This window comes from Pyrgilauda ruficollis, unplaced genomic scaffold, assembly GCF_017590135.1.
Source record: "Pyrgilauda ruficollis isolate IOZ18807 unplaced genomic scaffold, ASM1759013v1 scaffold60, whole genome shotgun sequence".
NCBI classification, from domain to species: domain Eukaryota; kingdom Metazoa; phylum Chordata; class Aves; order Passeriformes; family Passeridae; genus Pyrgilauda; species Pyrgilauda ruficollis.
The window spans coordinates 1,408,384-1,430,989 of record NW_024527711.1 but is presented as its reverse complement, the minus strand read 5'-3'; the positions used below and the strand labels follow the sequence as shown (position 1 = coordinate 1,430,989).

Genomic DNA, 22,606 nt, shown 5'->3' with positions numbered 1-22,606 from the left:
TGGGGACAAAATTACAAGAAATAGAGCTTAGTAAAAATTAACTACCTCAGCAATTTCAATCCAGAATGTAGATGCTGTACCATTATTTCTGGTTAAATAGTAACCTTCAGAGAGCTGTTAGCTTTGGGGGAGGGGGTAATTAAAAACGGAGAGTGCTTCAGCCTGCATTCATTAGGGTTTCAGAGCTACAGTCTCATATTCAGTCCATTAATGTCACAGGTTTCACTACAGCTGCCTTTGGTTAAGGTGGGAGTCAGACTAGATTTTATTGTGCCACTGAGCACATCTATAAGAATCCAGGAAACTTCAAGGAGAGTTACAGCTTCTTAATTTGTCACTGAGGCAGTATTTCTGTCTGGATGTCAGCAAGTCCAGTCAAACTGCCTGTACTAGACTGCAGGACCTAAAAAACTGCAGGTCACTGCAGAATCCATCAAAGGCCTTGAGTATATTCACCCACATGACCTTTTCTCACCCCTAAGCCAGGGCCATTATCTTTTCTTTTCTGGTTTCATCCTGACTGAGTTCATGGCAGTACTCCAGGACTTATAAAGCTACACAGTGTGCCCTGTGAGCCATAAGAAGAATCCTGCTCTGAGCCCCAGTACTGGTTAGATCTTGGTCATCCTGAAGGCATTCTGATGTTCCACAATGACAAAAATCCCTTAATTACAAGGCTCATTACAGAAAAAGTTCAGAGACAAAGAAAACATGGCACATTTGATACTTAGAGGAGGTGGTACTAGATACTGGTGATGGCTTTTTGGAATAACATTTACATTTTTTACAAGGACATGTAGTGAGAGGACAAGAGATAATACCTCTTTCAAACTGGAAGAGGGCAGGTTTAGATTAGATATTAGAAAGAAATTGTTTACTGTGAGGATAGAGAGGCACTGCAACATGCTGCCCAGAGAGTTTGGGGACTTGCCATCCCTAGAAGTGCTCAAGGCCAGGCTGGATGAGGCTTTGAGCAATGTGACCTAGTGGAAGGTGTCCCTGCCCATGGCAGGAAGGTTGAAACTAGATAATCATTAAGACACCTTTTAACCCAAACCATTCCATGGTTCTATGGTTCTTTTAGACATTTGGGAAGGAATTAGTTTTAACAGGTCTAAGATATTAAAAAAAAAGAAATATCCATTCATCTTTTCATTCAATAAAAAGTTACTTTTTTAAAAAGGCTAACTAGTGTTCCCCTTTCTGACAATCCTGGTTAGCAATGCTGACTTGTGAGCTATTTCCCATTAGAAACAAAAATGGAGCCAGCAGTGCTATCTCTAAAGCACTATTGTTTGTTTACAGAGAATGTTCATTGCCCAAAGCACAGAGGGGAGTGAAAAACATTATGCAATCCATCCTCACAGCTCTAAATCTCTCCCCACTTCCCTCCTACCCAGAAGTCTCTTTCCCTCTCCTAATGGCTTTTCCTTGGCAATTACCAATGCTCCTGTGGCTATGTTTGCAACCCTCCTGGTGTAGTCTTGCCCCACTGCTGCTTCTGACTTGAAATACAACAGAAATCCACTGCAATCAAATGCAATCAATGCCTTTGCTTCATCAAGCTCCATGTAAAATCTCTTTGGCCATTGCTGTGCTGTTCTTCCAGTCTTGTTCTGCGCTGTAGGTTTGGGCAGCATTCCTATGACTTCAGTTACCTGTTTACATCTATAAAATTAATGGCCACTTTACACTTACCATATATGAATAACATATATGTTACTCAGCAATTATACCCATCAGTATTCACATCACACTAGTCAAAAGCCACAAAAGAGCAGAACAAATGATGCCACTGATCACTGATACATGTACTAGCATGAAGCAAAAGGACATCACTCTTTGATTCACCTGAACTTCCCTTACCAACTGAGACTGAAGTTGATTGCATATTTATGATCTGTGGAGGAAAAGAGAAACCACCATAAGGATGTCAAAAGCTCCCAAGTTGTCAGTAGTTGAAAAACACAACCTCCCCCATTCAACTATTGCAGCTTCATCCTTCTTCTCCTCGCTCACTTCTCCAAAGGACTTCTCTCTGAAGAATAAGATACTCAGTATTTGCACAGTGTTATCCAATATTTACTTACACTGCAATGGTCAGGCTTTCTCAGGGTTTGGTATACAGCAGGAAGAACACAAAAAACGTTGGCTGCAAGTTACACATGCTTTCTGCACAGAGATCAGTCCATCAGCCTTGTTTATTCAGAAAAGAGGTCTCTTCTTTAGTGGGCTACCAGGCTTTGCCTTATATAATTACTTATTCCGGAGAAGATGAACTGATGGAGGGAAGTAGATTAAAATGGTAGCTAAAGTCCCTAATTCTCCAGATACTTCTCAGCCAGCCAAGGAAGGGTCCTTCCAAGGAGTCGGGCTCCCTGTGTGTATGCTGCCATACCAGTTCAGGGAACTGCAAGACTAAAGGTAACAGAACTCAAGCTTTGTTTGATTTTCTTTGCACTTATGACCTTCTAGTCTGGGTGCTATGAGGGGAACTTGTTCCACAAGTGATGAGATGATAAAAACTACTATGTAAGTTAACGTTAAGAAAATGCACATATTCCCAATACTTACATCAGACAAGCAGGCATCATGAGCAAGTGTTTTTATCTGTATAGGAATGGCTCATTATTGGAATACTAATAAAGGTTAAGTGTCTCCACTTACAACCTGAAGGTGATGAAATTCCACTCACATGAAAGTCCTTGAGTGTTTTAACTTAATTTGGCCTGGACTTCCCTTAGAAGACATAGGAAGTCCATGGGAAATAATTGCTTAAAAAAGCAACAAACAAAAGAGATGAGTCAGATCTTTGCCAGCATCCCAGCCTGCACCAGGCTGCCATTGGACAGTCATGAGAAAGTTGTGAGACAGCAGCCAGAAACCTACAGTGAGTTACAAGGTTGGACAGAAAACGGCTCTGACAGGCATGGCACAAGCTGACCTTCTGCAGGGATCACAGCCATTCCTTACACAAAGGCATGATGCTGTCAGAAAACCTGAAGCAAGACTGTCTCAGAGTAACACTGGAATCCACATGTCAAAATTATTTTCACACTGAGGAAATGAAAAACCAAGTTGGCTTGTCACGGTGGAGGGATGCTGACTGCCGCTGCATGCTGCCCTGTGCTCTTTGCAGTCTGGCTGAGTTATGCCCCAAGCCCAGCTGACTGGTAGGGATTTTGGCTGTCCAAGGGACACAGGCAAGGGAGGGATCAGCTGATGGACTTGGCTTTTGTTGCATACTAACCACAGAAAACTCTCATTGCTGTGCCAGAGGAACAGGCTGGAGGAGCCACTCTGGATTTAATTCCAGTCTCTGCTAGAGATGAAATAAAATATGGTTATAGTAAGGGCCTACATTTGGTTTATTTTCACTTTCAAAACTCATATACAAAATTGACAGGTTGAGCAATATGAGCAATTAGCATTTCCATCAGCTGCACCCCCGCTGTTGACTTTTTTTGGTTCTGGTCTCTGCCAGAACAGGACAAAAGGCTTCAGAACAACAAAATAAACTTTGAAATTGCTTGGCTGTTTTAGGGAGCTTGAGATTACAAATGCCTGTGGGCTACAGACTTTGGAGAGAAACTTTGTGCTAGCATGCACTGATTTGTCTAAATACAGTACAATTAATCATCAGATCAGACAAAATCTCTGATGATTCATCAGCTATTTTATTTTCAGATTTTTTTATTAAGGCCAAGAAATTTTCATTGTTTTAGGTAATTTTCTTTGTAAATTGTAGACTGTTGACCAGTACCCTGAGGTAATAATGAAAAAATAATAGAAACCAAGCACAATCAACTATTAGAGAAATCTATACCGAGACTACAAGGCAATATATCTGTAATTTAAATTCAGTACAAGATTTTATTTCAAATGATCTGCAACATGAATAATTACATTACTACTATAAATGTCCTTATCACCATATATTTTAGGTAGGAAATCCAAAATTCAGTGTGGAAGCCAGAAGATGCAGGCTCCAAGGTACAATAATGAAAGATTCACTATCCACACAACCCCGCTAAACCCACACTGGGAAATCTCCATGATCCCAAGGGATTGAAAGCTGCTAAGCTGTAGAAAACTGCCAAAAATCAGGAGCAGAGAGACTGAAGTGAGCACATATGAGTGCAAGCTGTAGCTGTCCCCATGCTTTGATATAGTCCACCCCCTGCCACAGCAGGAAGGTCCAGACCACAGCCTAAAGCAAAGCTTTTGGATCCATCTCCTATCTGCCAAATTATTAACACCCACTACTAATTTTAGCAGGGTTGGTTTCTTTTTTTCCAGGAAAAGGGCAAGTATACTGTGTCTTCTCTTACCTGCTAGCTCATTTCAACAAATTTATCAGAAAGGCAAAGGTCTCAAAGATGTTTGTTCCCATACCCTTTTATGAAAATTACTGTTGAGATAAAGAGAAAAGATAAAGGGGTTCATGTCCTCACCACTCTGGGGAGGGGAACATAGGCCTTACAATGACAATTATCCTGACAGCTGCTCAAAAACACAGTTTGCAGCTGCACACAATATGTACTGCTTCCCACCTAGTACATACTCTAGTACCTACTCAGCCCTTGCTAACAAAGCCTTAGAGCTTTCCTGGGCTGCAGGAATAAGCAGAAGGCAGAGAAAAGGAGAAAAAAAGGTGACTGTAGAGGAAACCAAATGAAAAAACAGAATGGTTATGGGGCAGGATCAAAAAGGCACAGATAGGAAATCAGAGGGGACAGCAAGCAGAGCACTGAAAGCTGTGCTCACTGCTCCCTAAGGAAGATGTGAGGGAAGGGAGGGAGCACCAGCTGCTGTGGGTGGCTGTGGTGAAGCACAGGTGGATATGAAAAAAGGATGAAGGGGATGTGGAAAGGAACAAAAGTTTTCACAGATATGAAATGTTAGGGGGCAGTGGACAGAAACCAGGAGGAATCCTGGATTTATTGGTTCTGCTAGTCAGACATCAGCCTAAAGAATAAATATCCTTTTTTTTGTCTCCAGGGGGAAGTTGATGGAGAAAGACCAGCTCAGTACTTGCTGTTATTGGTCATTATGCAACAATGTGAAAAGGCAAGAGGGTTGGAATCAGGTCCCCAGTGGATCTCTGCTATCCACATTCTAGGATTAAGGCAAGAGGCAAGCAGACCCATGTTGCTCTTGGCTTGTCATGAGCTGCTTTTCCCTACTGTATTCTCAGAACTGGATTCCCTGGCTGAACCAGAGAACTGCCAAGTCATAGCATAATTTGGAGATTAAATCCTCCTTGTATTTTAAAACTTGACAACCCCAAATATCCCAGTGTCCTTTCCAGCAGTGGTGTTTCAATACTGTTTAGGAGGGCCTCTGAGAAGGTCTGTCTGTGTGAGGATCAGGCTGCTGGAGCCAAAGACTGGGTAAGAGCCAAGCAGGTCTGCAGTATGGGGTCTGACTCTGGCTTACCCCAGATCTCCCTTCTTGCTAATGTAAAGGAGGGAGAGGGAAAGACCAGGCTGCCTTCTGTCACCCACAAACAAATTTACAGATGCAGTTGGGTAAGGACCAGGCACTGAGGTGAGAGGTAAGTTTCCACCATCCAGGGGTTCCACCAACCAGCAAGAGCGGGTATTTCCCAAATTCAGTAACCTTTGCTGTGTTAAGCTCATCATGCTCAAGGGGCTTGATATTCTTTGTTCAAAAACAATTTCAAGTGTAGGAAAATTTGACTCAGCCCTGATTTTCCTCTGCACACCTGACTGTGTGCTGGACCCTGGAAGTATCTCAGTAACTGGAAGATTATAGGATTACAAAGAGAAACATGCTGAGATGGTCAATCAGTGCTGTTGTTCAGTTGATTTTGACCAAGGAGCCCTTATCTGTTTCACTGCTGAGCACACAATGTATTCTGTTTTACTTTATAGTGCAGAGGTTAAGGTGGGACCAAAAACCCCTGGGAAGTTAAATTAAGTCCTACCCTGATTATATTTCCTTCCTGTGCTGTGCAAATTCTTCCAGGACCCACACCTTCCCTTTCAAAGTGCACTGCAGGGAGCCCCAAGAATGAACACAGAACTAGAACAAAGTCTGACAAAGAAAAGCATTATTTTGACAAAATATTATTTTGACAATAATAGAGAAATTAGCTACCAGATAAATGAAATATGATTTGGTATACTTTTAGTGAACCCATCTAATTAAAAAAAAAAATCTAACTTTTGCCACAAATTGCAGCAAATACAGAAAGTAGAATCAGCTTTTATATTAATTCTTCCATAATCAGGTCATAGAATCTTAGGCTCATGGAACTGTTTGGTCTGAAGAGGACCTTAAAGATAATCTAACCACAGCAAACCATCTATCATGGCAAACCTCTTGCCATGGGCAGGGACACCTTCTCCTGCATCAGGTTGCTCAGAGCCCCATTCAATCTGGCCTTGAACATTTCCAGGGATGGGGTATCCACAGCTTCTCTTGGCAACCTGTGCCAGAGCCTCACAGTCAAAAACTTATTGTATCTGACCTAAACCTACCCTATTTCAGTTTAAAACCACTGCTCCTTATCCTATTACTACATGCCCTCATGCAAGCCCCTCTCCAGCTCTCCTGGTACTGCAGGTGCTGTAAGGTATCCCTGGAACCTTCCCTTCTCCAGGCTGAACAACCCCAGCTCTCTCAGCCTGTCTTCACAGGAGAGGATCACCAGCCATCTGAGTGTCTCTGTGTTCATCTCTGAACTCTCTACAACAGATCCATGTCCTTGTGTTGGGGGCCCCAGAGCTGGATATAGCACCCAGGTGGGTCTCACCAGAGCAGATAGAAGGGAGAATCACCTCTCTTGCCCTGCTGGCCACTCTGCTTTGGATACAGCCCAGGACACGGTTGGCTTTCTGAGCACAATTCATGCTTGTTCCACAGTCCAGTGGATACTGCTGTGCAAGATTTTCATGACAGTCAGCATCATTTCCCCTCTAATTTACATCCTGGTATTCATTATTCTAAATAATTCTTCTCCCTCCTCCCTGTCTTTGGCATTTTTTGTTTGAGGTGGGGTTGTTTCTTGTGGCAGCAGCATAGATTTATGCCAGATCAAAGGAGAACACATTCTCTTGTACTTCCTTCACTAGGTCAACCTCTTTCTTTTGGACAACTCCACCTCTTCCTTCGAGCTTCTCCTGGTATATCAGGGAATTTCAACAGACTTAAATCTAAATCACTTCTGACAGGAGCGGAAAGCCTCACCTTCATAAATTAACACGAGATTTGCTGTTAACTTCTGTGGGCCTGACATTTTCCCTCATGCCCATAAAAGTTTTTCATGGTTGTTAGAGCCAGTGCATACATATTTTCTTAGGAAATGTGAGGAAAAGAGAGAGAGAGAGAGAGAGAGAGAGAGAAGACTGGAGATATGGAACAAGGAGCACTGACTGTTTTTCTAATGAAAAGATGGAGCTAAGTCCTTTTCCACTCCCTTTGCAATATAGAAACTGTGTTACAGCCTCACAACACCAACAGTGTCCATCCCATTCCCCAGCCTGCATGGAACCTCAGATCAGGACCAATACACCAGCTCTTCTCTCTGTATGCCCGCCAATCTGTGCTTGTCTCCACATTTTGAAAAACACTTCAGTGAAGTGGGAACAGAGAAGGAACAAGGATAGGGGTACAGCACGCTGAAAAGACTTGCCTGAAGAAAATGGGGAGAGAGAGAGCAGTGGGAACCTTTGAATTACTTTGCCAGCTCTCAGAAGTTGCACACAGGCTGAGCCATTTTTAGCATGCTGGGCTCCCTCTGTATGAACTCCTTTCTCCTCACCTATGCTAACTATGGTCTTCACCCCCTCATTCAATACTCTGGTCCCTCACCAATGACCATCTCCCACTTATGTGTCCTGACAGCCTCTTCAGGGCTTCCTGGCTACACATGGTCTCTGTGAGACTTTCCACAGAGAGAAAGTGGAAAGTTTCCCTCCCCTTCAGTCAGTCACAAGACCAGTGTTTGGGTGGCTGTGGCAATGTTATCTAAACACACTGTTAAACGCATTCCTCTTCTCATGCACTGACTTCAGCTGCCTCTGGAAGAAGGCTGAATCAGGCTGGTGGCAACAGGAGAAGTTATGATGACTGGTGTTTTTACAAGAAGTAGAGATTGTCTAAAGGGGTTTGAAAACAAACTTTCAGGACAATAATCCAAAGCCCAGTCTTCCCACTCACTTCTGGTGTCCAATGTTTTATAGAAGAGGGAATGAGACAATTCTGTGGTTAGGGACAAGTCTATGGGATTACCACTTATGTTCTAATTCCATTTGATTTGGTCTTAAAGTGTCCAGAAATGGCAGCTAACTTTCTCTCTTTCCCGTCAGCTGCTCAGACAGCACAACTCCATAAAAAAAAGTCACTGATCAGAGCCAGACCTGCTGACAAGACAATTCTGTAGATTGACTGATGTTTCATTTACTCATTTTTCTTCAGAGACACAGATCATTATTCTGTCAGACTTAATTTTCACACCATCTGCATCCTGTTAGCTTTCTCCAGGTTCAGCTTAATCCCAACATGTTTTGCATTGTTCTGCAAGCAGTTCTCAAGGAGATTTACATTTGTAGGAAGAAAAGTGAATTTAGGCAAGTTTTTTTCCCCATAACCATTCTCCAATGGTGATACAACCACCTTTTCCAGCCCTGCTCTCAGGGGATGCCAAAAGCTTTTGAGGAGCAGTTGACAACTGTATACTTTCAAATACCACTATGTTTATAAATTAACTAGTGTCTTGAGACACTGTGGTCTTATGCCACTGTAATAAACTACCCCATATCATCACAGAAGAAATAAAACCCTGATTCCATGGCCTAAACTTCCTCTTTATTATCTTCTTGTGAAGATAGTAGAGATACTTTTAAAGATACTGTCACAATTAAAAGAGATCCTCAGGCTTAAAACATACCTTTTAAATAGCATTGAACATGTTCAGCCCTGTGCTCCATAAGCACCCCCATAGTACTCATTAAGTGCATTTTACATTTAAAAAAAAGAGCAAAAAAATCTAAATACTACTATGTGCTTTTTTTTTGGTAGAGGCTTTGTATCCTTACTCTAAAGCAAAAAGGACTCTCAACCACATCCTGAAAGCTTATAGGGGTGGTAGAAGCATTTCCTAATGAAATGGTGACTCTGTCTTTTGGCAGGATCAAAGAACCAAGATTCCTCCTTCTTTCCTTCATTTATTGTCTCAAAGTTGCAAGCCCTGCTCTGTTATATTTCATTCTTTCCTTCTAACAAACTTCTGATGCGTATAAGGGGTTCCTGGGCTTTGAAAAGCAAACACATCAAGGCACGTATTCCGTGGATACCCTAGGATAGCCTGTCCTTTGCTTGAAGTCAGTTTTGTTATCACTGCTGCTGAACATAAGCAAACCTGCCCTCCCCACGCCTTGAGCAGCTTGCTTCTGCTTCAGCACAGCAGCACAGCTCCTGTCCAGGTGGCAGTGAACTGGCTATTTGGATTACTGCCAGCCTGGCCCAAAAAGGACTTGGATCTGCACAGATTTACCCTTGAACCATCATTACACAGCAGCATGGACATCTGTAGAGGCACAGGGGGGATGGGAGGGAGGAGTGAAGGGATGCCAGGGATGGATTACAGGAGCAAAGCTGCACATGTGCAGACATAGGATCTGAAGCTGTACCATGCTGCAAGAAATCTCCCTTAAGTCTAAATCACCTTTGATCACCATAGACTGCAACAGATATATTCTTTATATGAAACAAGTCTTGTCACCTTGGGACTCTTATTTTCAGTCACAACCTTTGGCCTTGACAATGTGCATACATCTAGGTCCCGTCACCACCTTTACAGAACTTGTGAGTGAAAGAGGGCAATGGATTTTCATAACAAAACTGCAGCACCCACAAGACACAAAATGAGGAGGAGCATAACCTGAGAAGTCCCCAAGAAGTGAGCATGTTTGTCTGTCCTAGTCCTGTACTCCTCCTGTTACTGGCCACAGCTGCAGACAGGACCTATGCTTAGGAAGACTTCTCTTTGGACATGTTACTCTTATTTTGTGCTTATTTAATATGGTTTGATCATAGAAAAGAGATTTTGACAGGGTTCTTAATCATTACTGCAGAAGGGGTGCTATTGCGTAGTATTTTAACCTGTACTTACAAATTACATAATAATTTATATTTCTTATTTCAAAAATTCAAAATACAAAATGAAACTGTACTTTAGCCTGAAGGCTGTAATGATTATTACATGGCTTTAAATAAACAAATATTGTTAAATCACCAGGGAGCTGTCTGGAAAATAAGATAGGAAAAATGTATTCAACATAGACACCTTCCAGCAAAAACTTCATAGCTCTTAGGCAACAGTGCCTGAATGTAATTTTTATAAATTTTATGGTTCCACCTCTATTTCAGTCATTCTAAACCTCTGAGGCTTAATCACATAGGAAGAAGTCTGAGGTAATTGGAAAAAAAAAAAAAACAAACAACCTGGCTGAAGAATTTAAAGCAACTAGTGAAGAGAGAGGCAGTAGGAGTTTGGGGAAGGCAGAGAACCTGCTGGGGCATCAGGAGCTATGCCTGGCCCACCAGAAGAAGTGGAGAAACTGTGGGCATCATAGATAAGCATGAGAACAGTTGAATGCTTGTAAGTGTTTTTGCTCCTAGTAGCTCTTTTCTACTGTTAAAGATAGAAAACCTGTTCATTTAGGCTGCTGGCTGGATAGCTTTTTGAAAGAAAGGAACACCAGGTGTCTTATTCCATTTGGAGCAGATAAATCTGCTAGCAGGGAGTATTGTGCTGGAGCCCTGACCTGGAAGGAGAACTCTGTCCACTAGCCCCATAAAAGTGCAGGTTAGAGAGGTTTACCCTTTAAGGGCTTGTATATAAAGACTAAGAAAGGGAAAAGAGGCATTGAGTCCTGCAATTACAACAACAGTATCTGACAAACAAAACCTGCAGGCATGTAAACACAGATAAATGTGCTCTGATCAATGATTCTGAGAGAAGCCCCGTTGGACATCTTGGGACTGTTTTTAGATGCTGTTTTACAAGAGCTGCTTTGTAAGCAAGTTATGTGCACTGTAATCCTTCTGGGCTCAACCTTCAAGTATAAAGCAAGCACTAATGGGGCTGAGAAAGATCCCAGGGGAAGAAGCTAACTGTATCGAAAGGTTGCTGCTGCTGTGGCCACAGACAGACTGCACCGTAAGCTGTGCTATGTGGGCACATCCACCCATGTTGGAGCGCAATGTGGGGCTTTAAAATGGAGATTTTAGCAGAAGTATTGGCATCCTACCTTGAACTATGTGTCTTGCAGGCCAACTCCTAATGTACATAATATGCTCCAGGACAGAAAATATATCCTCCAAAACAGTAAGAGTCCGATTGAAAAAAACAGCACATATATACACTTCCTATTTTAGTCTCATCACTTTACATGATATAACCGCTCTTTTATTTTTGCAATAAAAGCATTTGTCTGCTAAAACAACCTTGATTACATCCAAATCTGAAACTAGGCTGGAATTCATTCTGTGTCTTCAGGAAAACAAACTCCCCACCACAGGAAATCCAGTGTACCAAGGACATGGCCATTTGCTCTTTCCTGAAGAAGCCATAGGCTGGAATCCAGAAAAGACCCAGCCCAAATTTAGCAGCAGAACTGTTGGACTATGAGAACAGACATTCCTATCACATTAGTAAAATAATGGGGATTTAAAACATGAGAAAGACAGGAGCTACAGGAAGGGGAATTCTCCAACAGAAACAACTGCAGAAAGACAGTATATGGAAAGACATCCCTGCTTTCCTGAAGATAACAATGGATGGAAAATAAAAGAAGCAAAGCTCCCAAATATTGTTTTAACTTATTGCAAGGTAAAGGCAGCCAAGAGGCAAAGACACAGTGGGTATACAGCAGGAATTGCTGCATGAATATTGATTACCTGAGAAACAGCAGCTGCTGCATTAATATTGATTAGCTGAGAACCAGCAGTGTGCTCTTCTCTGCCTGACAGTGCTCACAGCTCAACACCTGGAGACACAATCTGAGCTGTCTTATCTCTGCTACCTTTTACTCATGCCCACAAGAAGTTAGTGTCCTCCCCCTATATACAAAGTGCAGATCCTTCTCTGATTTCTTCATCCACTCAGAGGAGGAGGAGGGGATAAGATCAAGGTTTGGATAGATGAATGACTTTTCCACAGCCCAGCAGATCCACAAGTTGCACATGAGGGCCTAGAACACAATTACCTGGCACAGACATAAGCCAAAAAGCCATCTTGAGGAGCAGCTCACATGAAGGAATACACTGGCTTTATTGGGGATTTTTATCACAAGCAGGAAGCAAGCATGTTTGCCAAGATAATCTTACAATAAAAGTTATTAATTGTCTTGTCTACACAGCCCTTACATTTTTGAGGTGTGCCTCAGGGACCACTGTGACCTAGACTCAGGAGAACTTGCCTCAGTTGCCCCATCTGTAGCACTACTCTCAGCTGAAACTGCAGTCAAACCTCATGCTTGTGAAATGCTTTGAAAATGGTATTATTCCTTTCCTTTACTTTGCAGATTTCTATTGCAAAAGCATAAATGTTCATCTGACTACTGGTACATTTCAAGGATCAAAAGATTTAAAAGCCTACAAAGAAAACTGAACCATACCATTGAATTTTTGGGCTATGTTAAAATGTACTTCAAAAAGCTAACAAGGGATTTATCTAAGCACTAATCATTAAAAAAGTTATGCGGAATGGGGTCTTCCAACATGGTACAGAGGGCTTAACGTTGCATGAACTTATACAGTGACTGTTCTGAGCAGAGAGGGAGGCACTGATGCAGAGCATCATCTATGAAGATGATTCTAGTGGGGTAGTTTGTGGAAGTGCATACAAAAGTTCAAAATCAGCACAATGTATCCAAAACCCAACAATTACTCAAACATCATCGCAGAGGGCACTCGGTACTCCTGAGACAGCAGATGGGGAGGGGTGCAGCCCTAAGTTCAGCAAGCTGTTTGGGGACTGTACAGCACTGTTTGAGAACAAAACCACTCTGTTCACTGTTTATAGGAAGAAGTCAGAGCTATTCTCGACTCCCCAACTCATCATCAAATGTACACATACAAAGCTGCTGGCTTTTTGATGAGGGATTGAGTTTTAGATGTTTTGGACCACCCACAAAAAGATGGTGTCAATACAAAAGAAACATTCACATGAAATTAAAAAAATTGCAAACACAGTCTCTTCACTCACCGTGGTCTCCTGAAAGCCAAACCATACTGCTGACAAGCCAGGCCAACTGTTGGGGTGTAAACTATGGGCATGAATTTCTCGATATCAGAGGTCAGCACTCGGTAAAAAAGCTTCTCATTCCTGTCTTGCAATGTCATAAGAATAATATACCTTTAAAGCAATAAAAACAAGTTATAGATCAGTATTTATGGTAGTTGACAGTTTCACAAAAAGCAGTCATTGGCTCACTCAGTATGCACTCAGCTCTCCCAAGCCCTGACACTCCTTTGTGCTACATCATGAGCAGGTACTTGGAGCAAAATTTCCCAGAGGGCCTGGCCAGCTCCACCATCCTCAGTGACAGCTCACAAAGACTCAGTAGGGCAGGACGTCACACCCATGCACAACCTTAGAATCTTGAAATTTGCATCAAAAGGCATCATACAGAGCTATCAGTATAGAATTTTCAAGATCAACATAGATATTTGTGACACAGAAAAGCCAGTGCAATTGGTCTACAGGGTTAGAGTATTACTGCCTCAGTCCTCAGATCAATGCAGCTGAGAGAGATGGAGATGCAAATCCTACTGTCCATCACAGCAGGTATCAAACAGCATTTTCCATCAGTAACCCTGATGAACAATACTGGAGGCAATGAAAACTCAGAAGCCAATACAATATTGCTTCTGTTTTCTTTTTATTTTTTCCTACACACTGTCAGTTTTTTCCTGTACTTCCACCTAGTGTTTTAGTGAATGTAATGGGGAGCATACAGATAGGTACATGAACTACATGTACCTATCAGTACCTGCTTCTTTCATTCAGTGCCCTGCTTCTTTCTTGTAGCCAAAGTATACCAGAATTCTCCAGTATTGGAGTGGTAGAAAAAAGCAACATCAGTGGACCTGTTGGAACAGGTCCAGAGGAGGGTCATGAAGATAATCAGAGGGCTGGAGCACCTCTCCTGTGAAGACAGGCTGAGAGAGTTGGTGTTGTTCAGCCTGGAGAAGGGACAGTGCTGGGGACATCTAGCAACTTCCAGAATCTAAATAGGGCCCAAATAAAAGCTGGAGAAGGACATTTTACAAGGGCATGTATTGATAAGACAAGAGGGAAAGGCTTCAAACTGTAAGAGGGTAGGTTTAGATTAGATATTAGGAATAAATTTTTGAGTGTCAGCATGGTGAGGCACTGGCACAAGTTGCCCAGAGAAGCTGTGGATGTCCCAGATCTGTCCCAGCCCTGTTCAAGACCAGACTGAATGGGGTTTGAGCAACCTGGTCAAGTGGAAGGTGTCCCTGACCATGGCAGTGGGCTTGGGAGTAGATCATCTTTAAGGTCGCTTTAAACTACTCTATGATTCTGCTGCTGGAGAGTATGGACAGCTGGAAAAAAGTGACTCAGAGGGAAATGTGTACATTGAACCAGAATCCACAATTTTTCCTGGAGGCTTTAAAGAACTGAAAAGTAAAGGGACAAGGGAGCGGAAATAAGATCTTTTTGACATACTTGTCTAGATCACTAGATTGCTTTTCAAAGTTTTTCATCACACGAAGGAGTTGAACGTCTTGGCTCAGGAAACAAGGAGGAAGGAGGCCATGAATGCCCAGCTGTAGCCTTTCTTCAAGTGTAAAAGCCATTCCCTGGGAAGAAAAAAGGAAGGCACATTCAAATGGCATAATATGCACTGCCAGCTAGAATATCCAAGAAGAAAGCAAGAAACAGCATGCAGCCCCTGTGGGCCTGCAGGCAGTCCTGCCCCACAGGGAGTGTGGGCTCCAGACCACCCAGACCTGCAGCTTCTGGATTAGCTGTCCAACACCAGTAATGCTTTAATGACTCACACTCTTTTGCCATCTGAATTTGGTTTATTTCTATAGTGTTTTTACACATATTCTTAGTGTTTCTTTCACTTCACACTCTTTTTATATTACTTCCATTAGCTCATGCCTACTAGTTTCCATGGCCTTCCTGGAAGCACAGGGATCATACTCCTTTACAAATCATCTAACATGTGTAGAATCATGGAATCATTTAGGTTGGAAAAGACTTCATCAAGTTCAACTGTTAACACAGCACTGCCAAGTCCACCACTAAATTATGTCCATAAGCACATCTACATGACTTTTGAATACCTTCAGGTGACTCCACCACTTCCCTGGGCAGCCTACTCCAATGCTTGATGACACTTCACATGAAGAAATCTTTCCTAATATCCAATACAAACCCTTCTTGGTACAATTTGAGACTGTCCCCTCTCCTATCTATCATTTGTTACCTGGGAGAAGAGACTGACCCTCACGTGGCTACAACCACCTTTATGTAGGTGGTTGTAGAGAGCAACAAGGCCCCCGAGCCTCCTTTTCTCTAGGATAAACACACCCAGCTTCCTCAACTGCTCCTCATCAGACTTGTGCTCCAGATCCTTCCCCAGCTCCACTGCCCTTCTCTGAAGACGCTTCAGCCCCTCAATGTCTTTCTTGTAGTGAGGGACCCAGAACTGAACGCAGGATTCAAGGTGAGGCCTCACCAGTGCCCAGTACAGAGGACAGTCACTGCCCTGCTCCTGCTGGCCACACCATTGCTGATCCAGGCCAGGATGCCATTGGCCTTGCAGGACCCAGCACTTCACTTTGTTGAACCTCATACAATTTGCCTTGGCCCATCAATCCAGTCAGTGCAGATCCCTCTGCAGAGCCTTCCTGCCTCCATCAGATCAACACTCCCACCCAGCCTGCAAGTGGTGCAGATGCTGGCAAAAATGTTTGTAAAACTATCAGCAAGGCCAAGGAACCTGTGCCAGGACAGAGGGAAGGACTGAAACTAATTTTCCTGTTTGCCAGATCCATGCTTTGTACATACATGCTGTAACACTCCTTTCATTACTAAAACGTGCACTAGTGCAAATGAAAAGAAAAAAGAAGTCTTCATACATTTTAGAAAAGTCATTCAGCCTCCAGGATAGCTGAAAACAATTTTTATCTCACAGGTATTTTCATTGTATTTTTTCATACCCTGAATCAGTATGGAGTCAAGTATTTTCAAAAATCTTTACTGTAAGAGCATAGGAGAGACAAATTGCTCCTCTTCCAGCCAGCAGATGAGGAGTCAGCAGTTGCCTGGGCGGCAGGAGGCCAGGATTTTGCTGCCAAGCCCAGAAAGAACATTGAGGCCTCCATGGTCGTTGTTGAATGTTGTACCCAGGACATTTCTGTTTCTGCTGAAATGCCTGACATTTCTGACCCAAATTTCCTTCCTGGACAAGAGAAACTTTCCCCCCAATGACTTTCACAGCAGAACTGGTACATTCCCACAAGATAAAGTCTGAGTTTTTGTAAGTAATCATTTCTGAATTAAAAAAGAGGCAACAAGTTCTCATCAGAAAACTTGTAATCATCTGCATTCTCCAGGCTGGAAACTTCTGAAGTACTAGACTAAGATCAACACTGGACATCAGCTCTGTGTCAATATTTGGCTCTACATTGCCAATATTATATCCCAGCAGGGAAAATACAGCTACTGTGAATGTCAAAGTTTATCTACAATGAATGGGTAAAAAAGAATACAATTTCAGACCATTTACTTCCTGTGACCTTTGCACATGGAGGACAGAAAATGGGAGACAGAAATATTTGTCAGTAAATACTCTACTTGCTTGTCTAGAGAAAGTCACATCAAAGATCGGCCAATCAGGGTTAAAACCTGCCCCCCGCTCATACCCTAGAACAGAAATGAAGCAAACAAACACAGTAAAGCAGCAGTGGTTACTCTTCTGAAAAGGGCAGAAAAGGCAGAAACACAGTATCCTAGCCATTTCTGCATCCAACCACTGAAAATCTTCTTGTAGTAATTTTTCAATTGGAAATAAAATCTTTTCAGTGATTTTCCACACAATAAAACAGTGAGAAGTTTTAATATTTCATCAAATGATCACACATCCAATACAAGAAAAACTTTCTGCATTTCAGCTCATTTCTATTCAAAATAATACCACGACGCTTTACAGAAACGACAGCCTGAATGGCCACTACTGTAACCCTTTCTTGTTTCCTGGCTTGGGCTCTGCCTAAATGACATCTCCAACCATCCCACAAGACCAGGAGCAGCTCAAACTGCTCCAACAGCCCAAACTGTTTAAACACAACCAGAGTTTTGCTGTTAATAGTCCAAGGCTAAGCATGGCAATGGTGACACACAACATCTCTAACTCACTGCATTTACTGCAGCTCTGCATTTATATGAATGAGCTATACCAATGTAAGCACCTTCATACTGAGCAATGGCAAACACGTGTGATGAGGAACCTGCTGCTTTCACAACCAGTTAAATCTCCAAAACACTTTTCAGTATAGAGCTGGTCCATTATCCAGTGCCTCTGTGGCAGGGTTGGTGGTACAGCAATTGCCAGCTCTAGCATTAAGGCTGCTTTCTGATGTTTCTGTGAAGGCCTAGGAATAGGACCCCATGGTGGGGTGGTTATATTCACTGAAACAGCACAGCGTGAAATGAATCTGGAAACACATTCTGCCCCAGATCAAAAGCTCAAATTCACTGAGGTATTGCTATGTTTAAGATTAAAGCTTTCAGACTTGGATTTTTTTAAAGACTGCCTGAAAGCCATATTGTACTTCTCTTTTTCTGGTCTTGAAAGGTCTAATGATTAGATGATGAGCCACAACCTTGCACAGCTAAAGCCAGGTGCTGCAATTCAATTTTAAATGTATTGGAAATGAGTTGGCATGGAGAGGGCAGATGCTATGTCACTAACCAAAAACAAAGGCAAAAATATCAGCTGCCCACAAGGCTTCACGCTACACAGAAGCTAAGTGAGGGGTTTTATTCTGAAAGAGGCTTACTGCAAATAACCTCAAATGCTTCTGTTTTCTTACTGCTGACAGCACCAAGTCTGTTATGTGGCAGGTCCCTCTTTGCAGTTCAATCCCATAAAAACCACTTATTTTGTAAACTGAAGGGTGAAGCCAATTCACAGATAATGATTAGCTTTATCACTGCTTGCACTTTACAGCAGTGAGAGGGGGTGTTTCACTCAGGGCTGGATACAAGCAGGGGGGATGCTGTCACGGCTTGTGGTTATAATTTACTCGTTATAGATCAGCCTTCTGCAGGTGGGAATAGAGACACAAATGATAGTTCCTATGGTATCAAAAAACTACTTTTAATGTAATGGGTGCCTAATCAAGGGCTGAATTATTCTTTACCTAGTGTAGAACATCCAGAGTCCAGTGTAACTCAGATTATCTCCAGCTCCTGAGCATCTTTTAGGAGCAAATCTTTGGCTTACTGCATCTATCCATATCCCTGTGCTCCAGAGAGCAATGAGCAGCCACAGCACAGGGAGGGCTGTGGAACTTCTTGGATGGCCAGACCAAGGGGTTCATGCAGTTTATACTGTCCCAGGCCAATACCCTCTGTGATGCTGGGAGTCCAGCTGCAGTTCTCAGGAAACCTTTGGGACCACATCCTTCATCCATGCAAGTGAAAGCTGCTTTGGCAGTCTCTGAGCTGAGTAAACAAGTGAACATCTCCAACCCCTTGGCAACAGTCCCTGCAACTTGGAACTTCCTAGTCTGACTAGAGCAGAGTGCTGGAAAGGCACACTGGGGAAATACAGACACACAGGGATCACCACTGCAAGTTGCAAGAGGAGGTGCAATTAATCTATTTCTCCTTTACAACTAGTATGTTAGCAGCCAGGCTAAGGAAGACCTAATAGTCACGGAACTTAACAAGTTTATTCTACACAGATTTTTCCTGTAATGTGTTTTCCATAGATATTTGCACCTGTCCAGTTTTATGGTAGGGATGTACTTTGACTATCTGCAAGCAAAAGTTCCTCCCATAAGGGGTGAGCATCAGAAGCTAAACTAATCCCCACTGAGACTGCACATGGGCTGGGGAGCAGAGAGCAACAGCAGAAAACATCCATTTTCTACATGGAGAAAGATTCTTCTACAGAGATCAGATCCTACAGTGACCTCCTTGACTCCAACTGACTTGATAAGCTTCTTCACAGCTTCTTATTCTTCTCAGCTACTCAAGCTTCTCTTCCTGGTGTGGAGAGACTGACAGGCACTGAACTCCACCCTGGGAAAAGCTGTATTGAAAATATTTGCAAAAAAAGAGTAAGGGAGGGACATCGGAGGGGCAATTCTTTCTTTTCTCCTTTTAAAAGTCTTCATATTACCTTTAATTTGGATGTGTTTGTGCTCTTAAGCCTAGGAAAAACCCAAACCTGTGATGCTTTGGGGTATGGGGAAGACATCTCTGAAACCTGGAAAGAAGAATCCCCTCTGTGTCTTCTTAGCAGTTATTGCTGGGCAAACCTTTTGTTGACTGTGATTTACAAACTCTTCTCATAGTGTCTATTCCTCTGAGTTCACAGTCACTAGTTGAAAAATCCCTCACTCTCAGCCATCCCCTTTGTTACAAAATGATATAATAGTGGATTTCTAATCCTTTCATATTGTTCATCCTTCCTCTCCCACAGAGCCTGGGAACACTATTAAAAACTCCAAGACAAAGGTAATTGAGCAACTCAACTTTGTGTTCGTTTTAGTTCCTGGGGAACCATCTTTAATGAGGTCCTCTAATTCAATTACAACGTAAGTTGTCTCTACTATTAATGAGGTTTTACCAGTAACTCTTTTGTTTTGTGCAAGTAACTTTTTTTCACCGGATTACATTTCTATTATTCTTCTCAGTGACTTTTGATTTACACCAATGTACAACTGAGCAGAATTGGAACATGACAAAGCCCCTGTGCCAGAGGGACCTGATCCTACACAGCTTAATCTAACAGAAGCATCCACTTTCCTGGTGCAAGATGTGACAGAGTAGCTGGAAAAAAGCAGCAAAGCTGTGCTGTTCCCACATGTTGCAGGAGGTTTTCTTCAATAAATAAAACTCATAAGGCAAATGTCTTCAGGGATTTGTTCATTAATCCATAGGAAGAACCGCAGTGCTAAACTCCTCAAGCCCTGCACTGTGATTTCAGACTGCAGTGGTACAGCTCTACACCAAAGTTAGTAGAGAACTCATTATGATTTCCTCCAGTTTGTCAGCCTCCAGGGCAGCAATTTGTCCTCCATATCAAAAAAATAAATAAATCTATTTGCTAGAGACTTTATGTGTTTTGTCTGCAAATAAGTTTCTGTTGCATTGACAAAAACAGATTTTTAAAAGATGAATGACACAGAATTCCCCAAAGAACAGCTTGTTTGGCACGCTTGCTTCTTCCCACAAAAGCAATGTTAAGATCTTCACAAAGTTCTAGCCAAGCTAATGGGAATATTTCTTTGGGTCTGTGGAGGGATAGGTAAGTCTTTTGATTTTGACTAGATTCACAAATGTGTTTATATGCATGATGTGTCTACACACAAGCTTCTGTGTCTTTTGGTGAAGGAGAAAAGTAAAATCACTTCAGGGAGAACAAGACTGCCATATACAGAAAAACGTGATGGCATGGGGAAGAAAAACTCCACAGAAATTCTGATAAATTAGGAGCAATAGAGCAGTGTAGAATCCCAAATAGTGGGGGACACATGGTGCATGCAAATAGCTGAGTAGAAGACCATGCCTGCCTGGATCAACCTAAATCATGAAGCACCTGCTGGCTTCCCCCTCACATGTAGCAAAATATTGCAGACAAGGGTGGCCTGATGGAGTAAGCAGCTATGAGGACATCAGGTTTTGGGCTACTGCCAAGCTGTTGGGCAGAACCCTGAGGCAAACCCCAAATTCTCAGTCCCTTACCAAAAGTATCCCATGTAATCGTGGCACACAGATTCTGGTGGATTGCCCCTCCTCAATCCAAAGCAAAGGAAGACTTCCTGGTGTCTCCCCTACTTTATTCCCTAAATAATTCCACATCAGTTTTACACCTATAACTGCCAGAGCTTTTCATGCCAATTAGTGAGTGAAACGAGCTAGTCCAGGACAGAAATGTCTCATAGTCCACATGCCTGTCTCAGCTAAGGGGGAAGCTATTATTTCTTCTCATGAGGAAAGGGGGCATGGTAAAATCAGTTTCTGCAGGCAGTTTGCCAAGCACTAACTCAAATATTTCAGTTACTGTGATCTTGGAGACACAGTTTTTTCCCAAATATAATGTTGCCACTAGACAGGAAGAATGCAGCAAAATGACAATGCTTGCTTTCCTAAGCCTGTGAAAACCAGCCATCATAATCAATTTGAAAGAGCAAGTATGTCTGAGAAGAAAGATCAAGGCAATTCTAAGGTTTAAATGTGATCCAAAACATTTAAGAAAATACAGTTTTAAAAGCCAATTTTACAATGTCTGGAAACTTCTCCCATTGTACATGCAGCTGATCATGTGAGTTGTGGTCGCATACAATTTGTGTCTGGGGCTACTGAGAGCACTAACTTCCTTTTGAGGTCCCTTTTGAGTAAATCACATAAAATGAGACTTGTGCACTTACTGCTCGCACACAAACTGCACCATGCTGTAGGTCTGGGGGATGGCAACCTCTCTGCAATTTGTATCTCTTTTGCTACTGCCACCCCAGCAAATGGGGGTGCTCCAAACATAGGCTGCAGCTGGATTACAGTTCATGGATGGTTGCTGATGCTGTATTCTGTTAAACAACACTGAAAAGCATTGCTTCAGCCATAAAATTAGCTGTTTCACAAGAAAATAGCTTGGATGGAAGCTGATACTGAATGAAACCAAGAGCAGTTTTGTAACTGACTGTATCAGAGATGTTTTCACTGCTGCAGCATTCCTATGTCCTGATGACTGTCCTCCTTCACATGCTGCTTCTACCAAAGCTTTGTAGAAAGGAACCATAGCAGAAGCTTCTTGAGCATTACCAGATGCTCTTTGCACATCCTTGTCTAATCCAGGAGAAGCAGGCTTGGCTCCTGAACCATGATTTTGATAGCTGTGCAAGGAGATCTAACACACGTCAGCTTCAGAACATTTGAGATGTTTACAAAACATTCAGATACTGTCTCAGATAAAGGATTCTAGAGAAAGGCAATGTTGTCTTTCAAAAATCAGCAACAAGAGAAACAGACAAGGCTCTAACTAAGAAATTTGCCACACACTAGAAAAGACACCCTGAGCTCTCATTTAATGATACAACCACCACTCCAAGGCAACTAAACGTGCAGGTGAACATAGAGCACCCCACAGGAAATCTGTGTGAGCCTCCATTTCCTATTTGAGTAATTTGTACAACTTTTGTTTTTCCCTCACTGCTTCTGCCGTCCTGCATGGCAAGGTCACTGATGGACTTTAACCCAGGCAGCTTGTGCTGGGGCTCAACAGAGAAACCATCCCCCAGAGCAGTGCCCATTGGCACTGGAACACACCAGAGGCATACAGTAATCTCAAGAGTGTCCAGC

General features: G+C 42.5%; 1 protein-coding gene across 1 annotated transcript in view; it reads right to left on the bottom strand.

Annotated features, from left to right (window-relative positions):
- ME3 (malic enzyme 3) overlaps window positions 1-22,606 on the bottom strand; it is a 117,023-nt gene that overhangs the window by 38,879 nt on the left and 55,538 nt on the right. The window contains exons 2-3 of the mRNA XM_041483661.1: window positions 14,729-14,862; window positions 13,241-13,390 (exon numbers count right to left, since the gene is read on the bottom strand). Of these exons, the coding sequence (XP_041339595.1) occupies window positions 13,241-13,390; window positions 14,729-14,862 (284 nt within the window). The remainder of the gene's footprint in view (window positions 1-13,240; window positions 13,391-14,728; window positions 14,863-22,606) is intronic.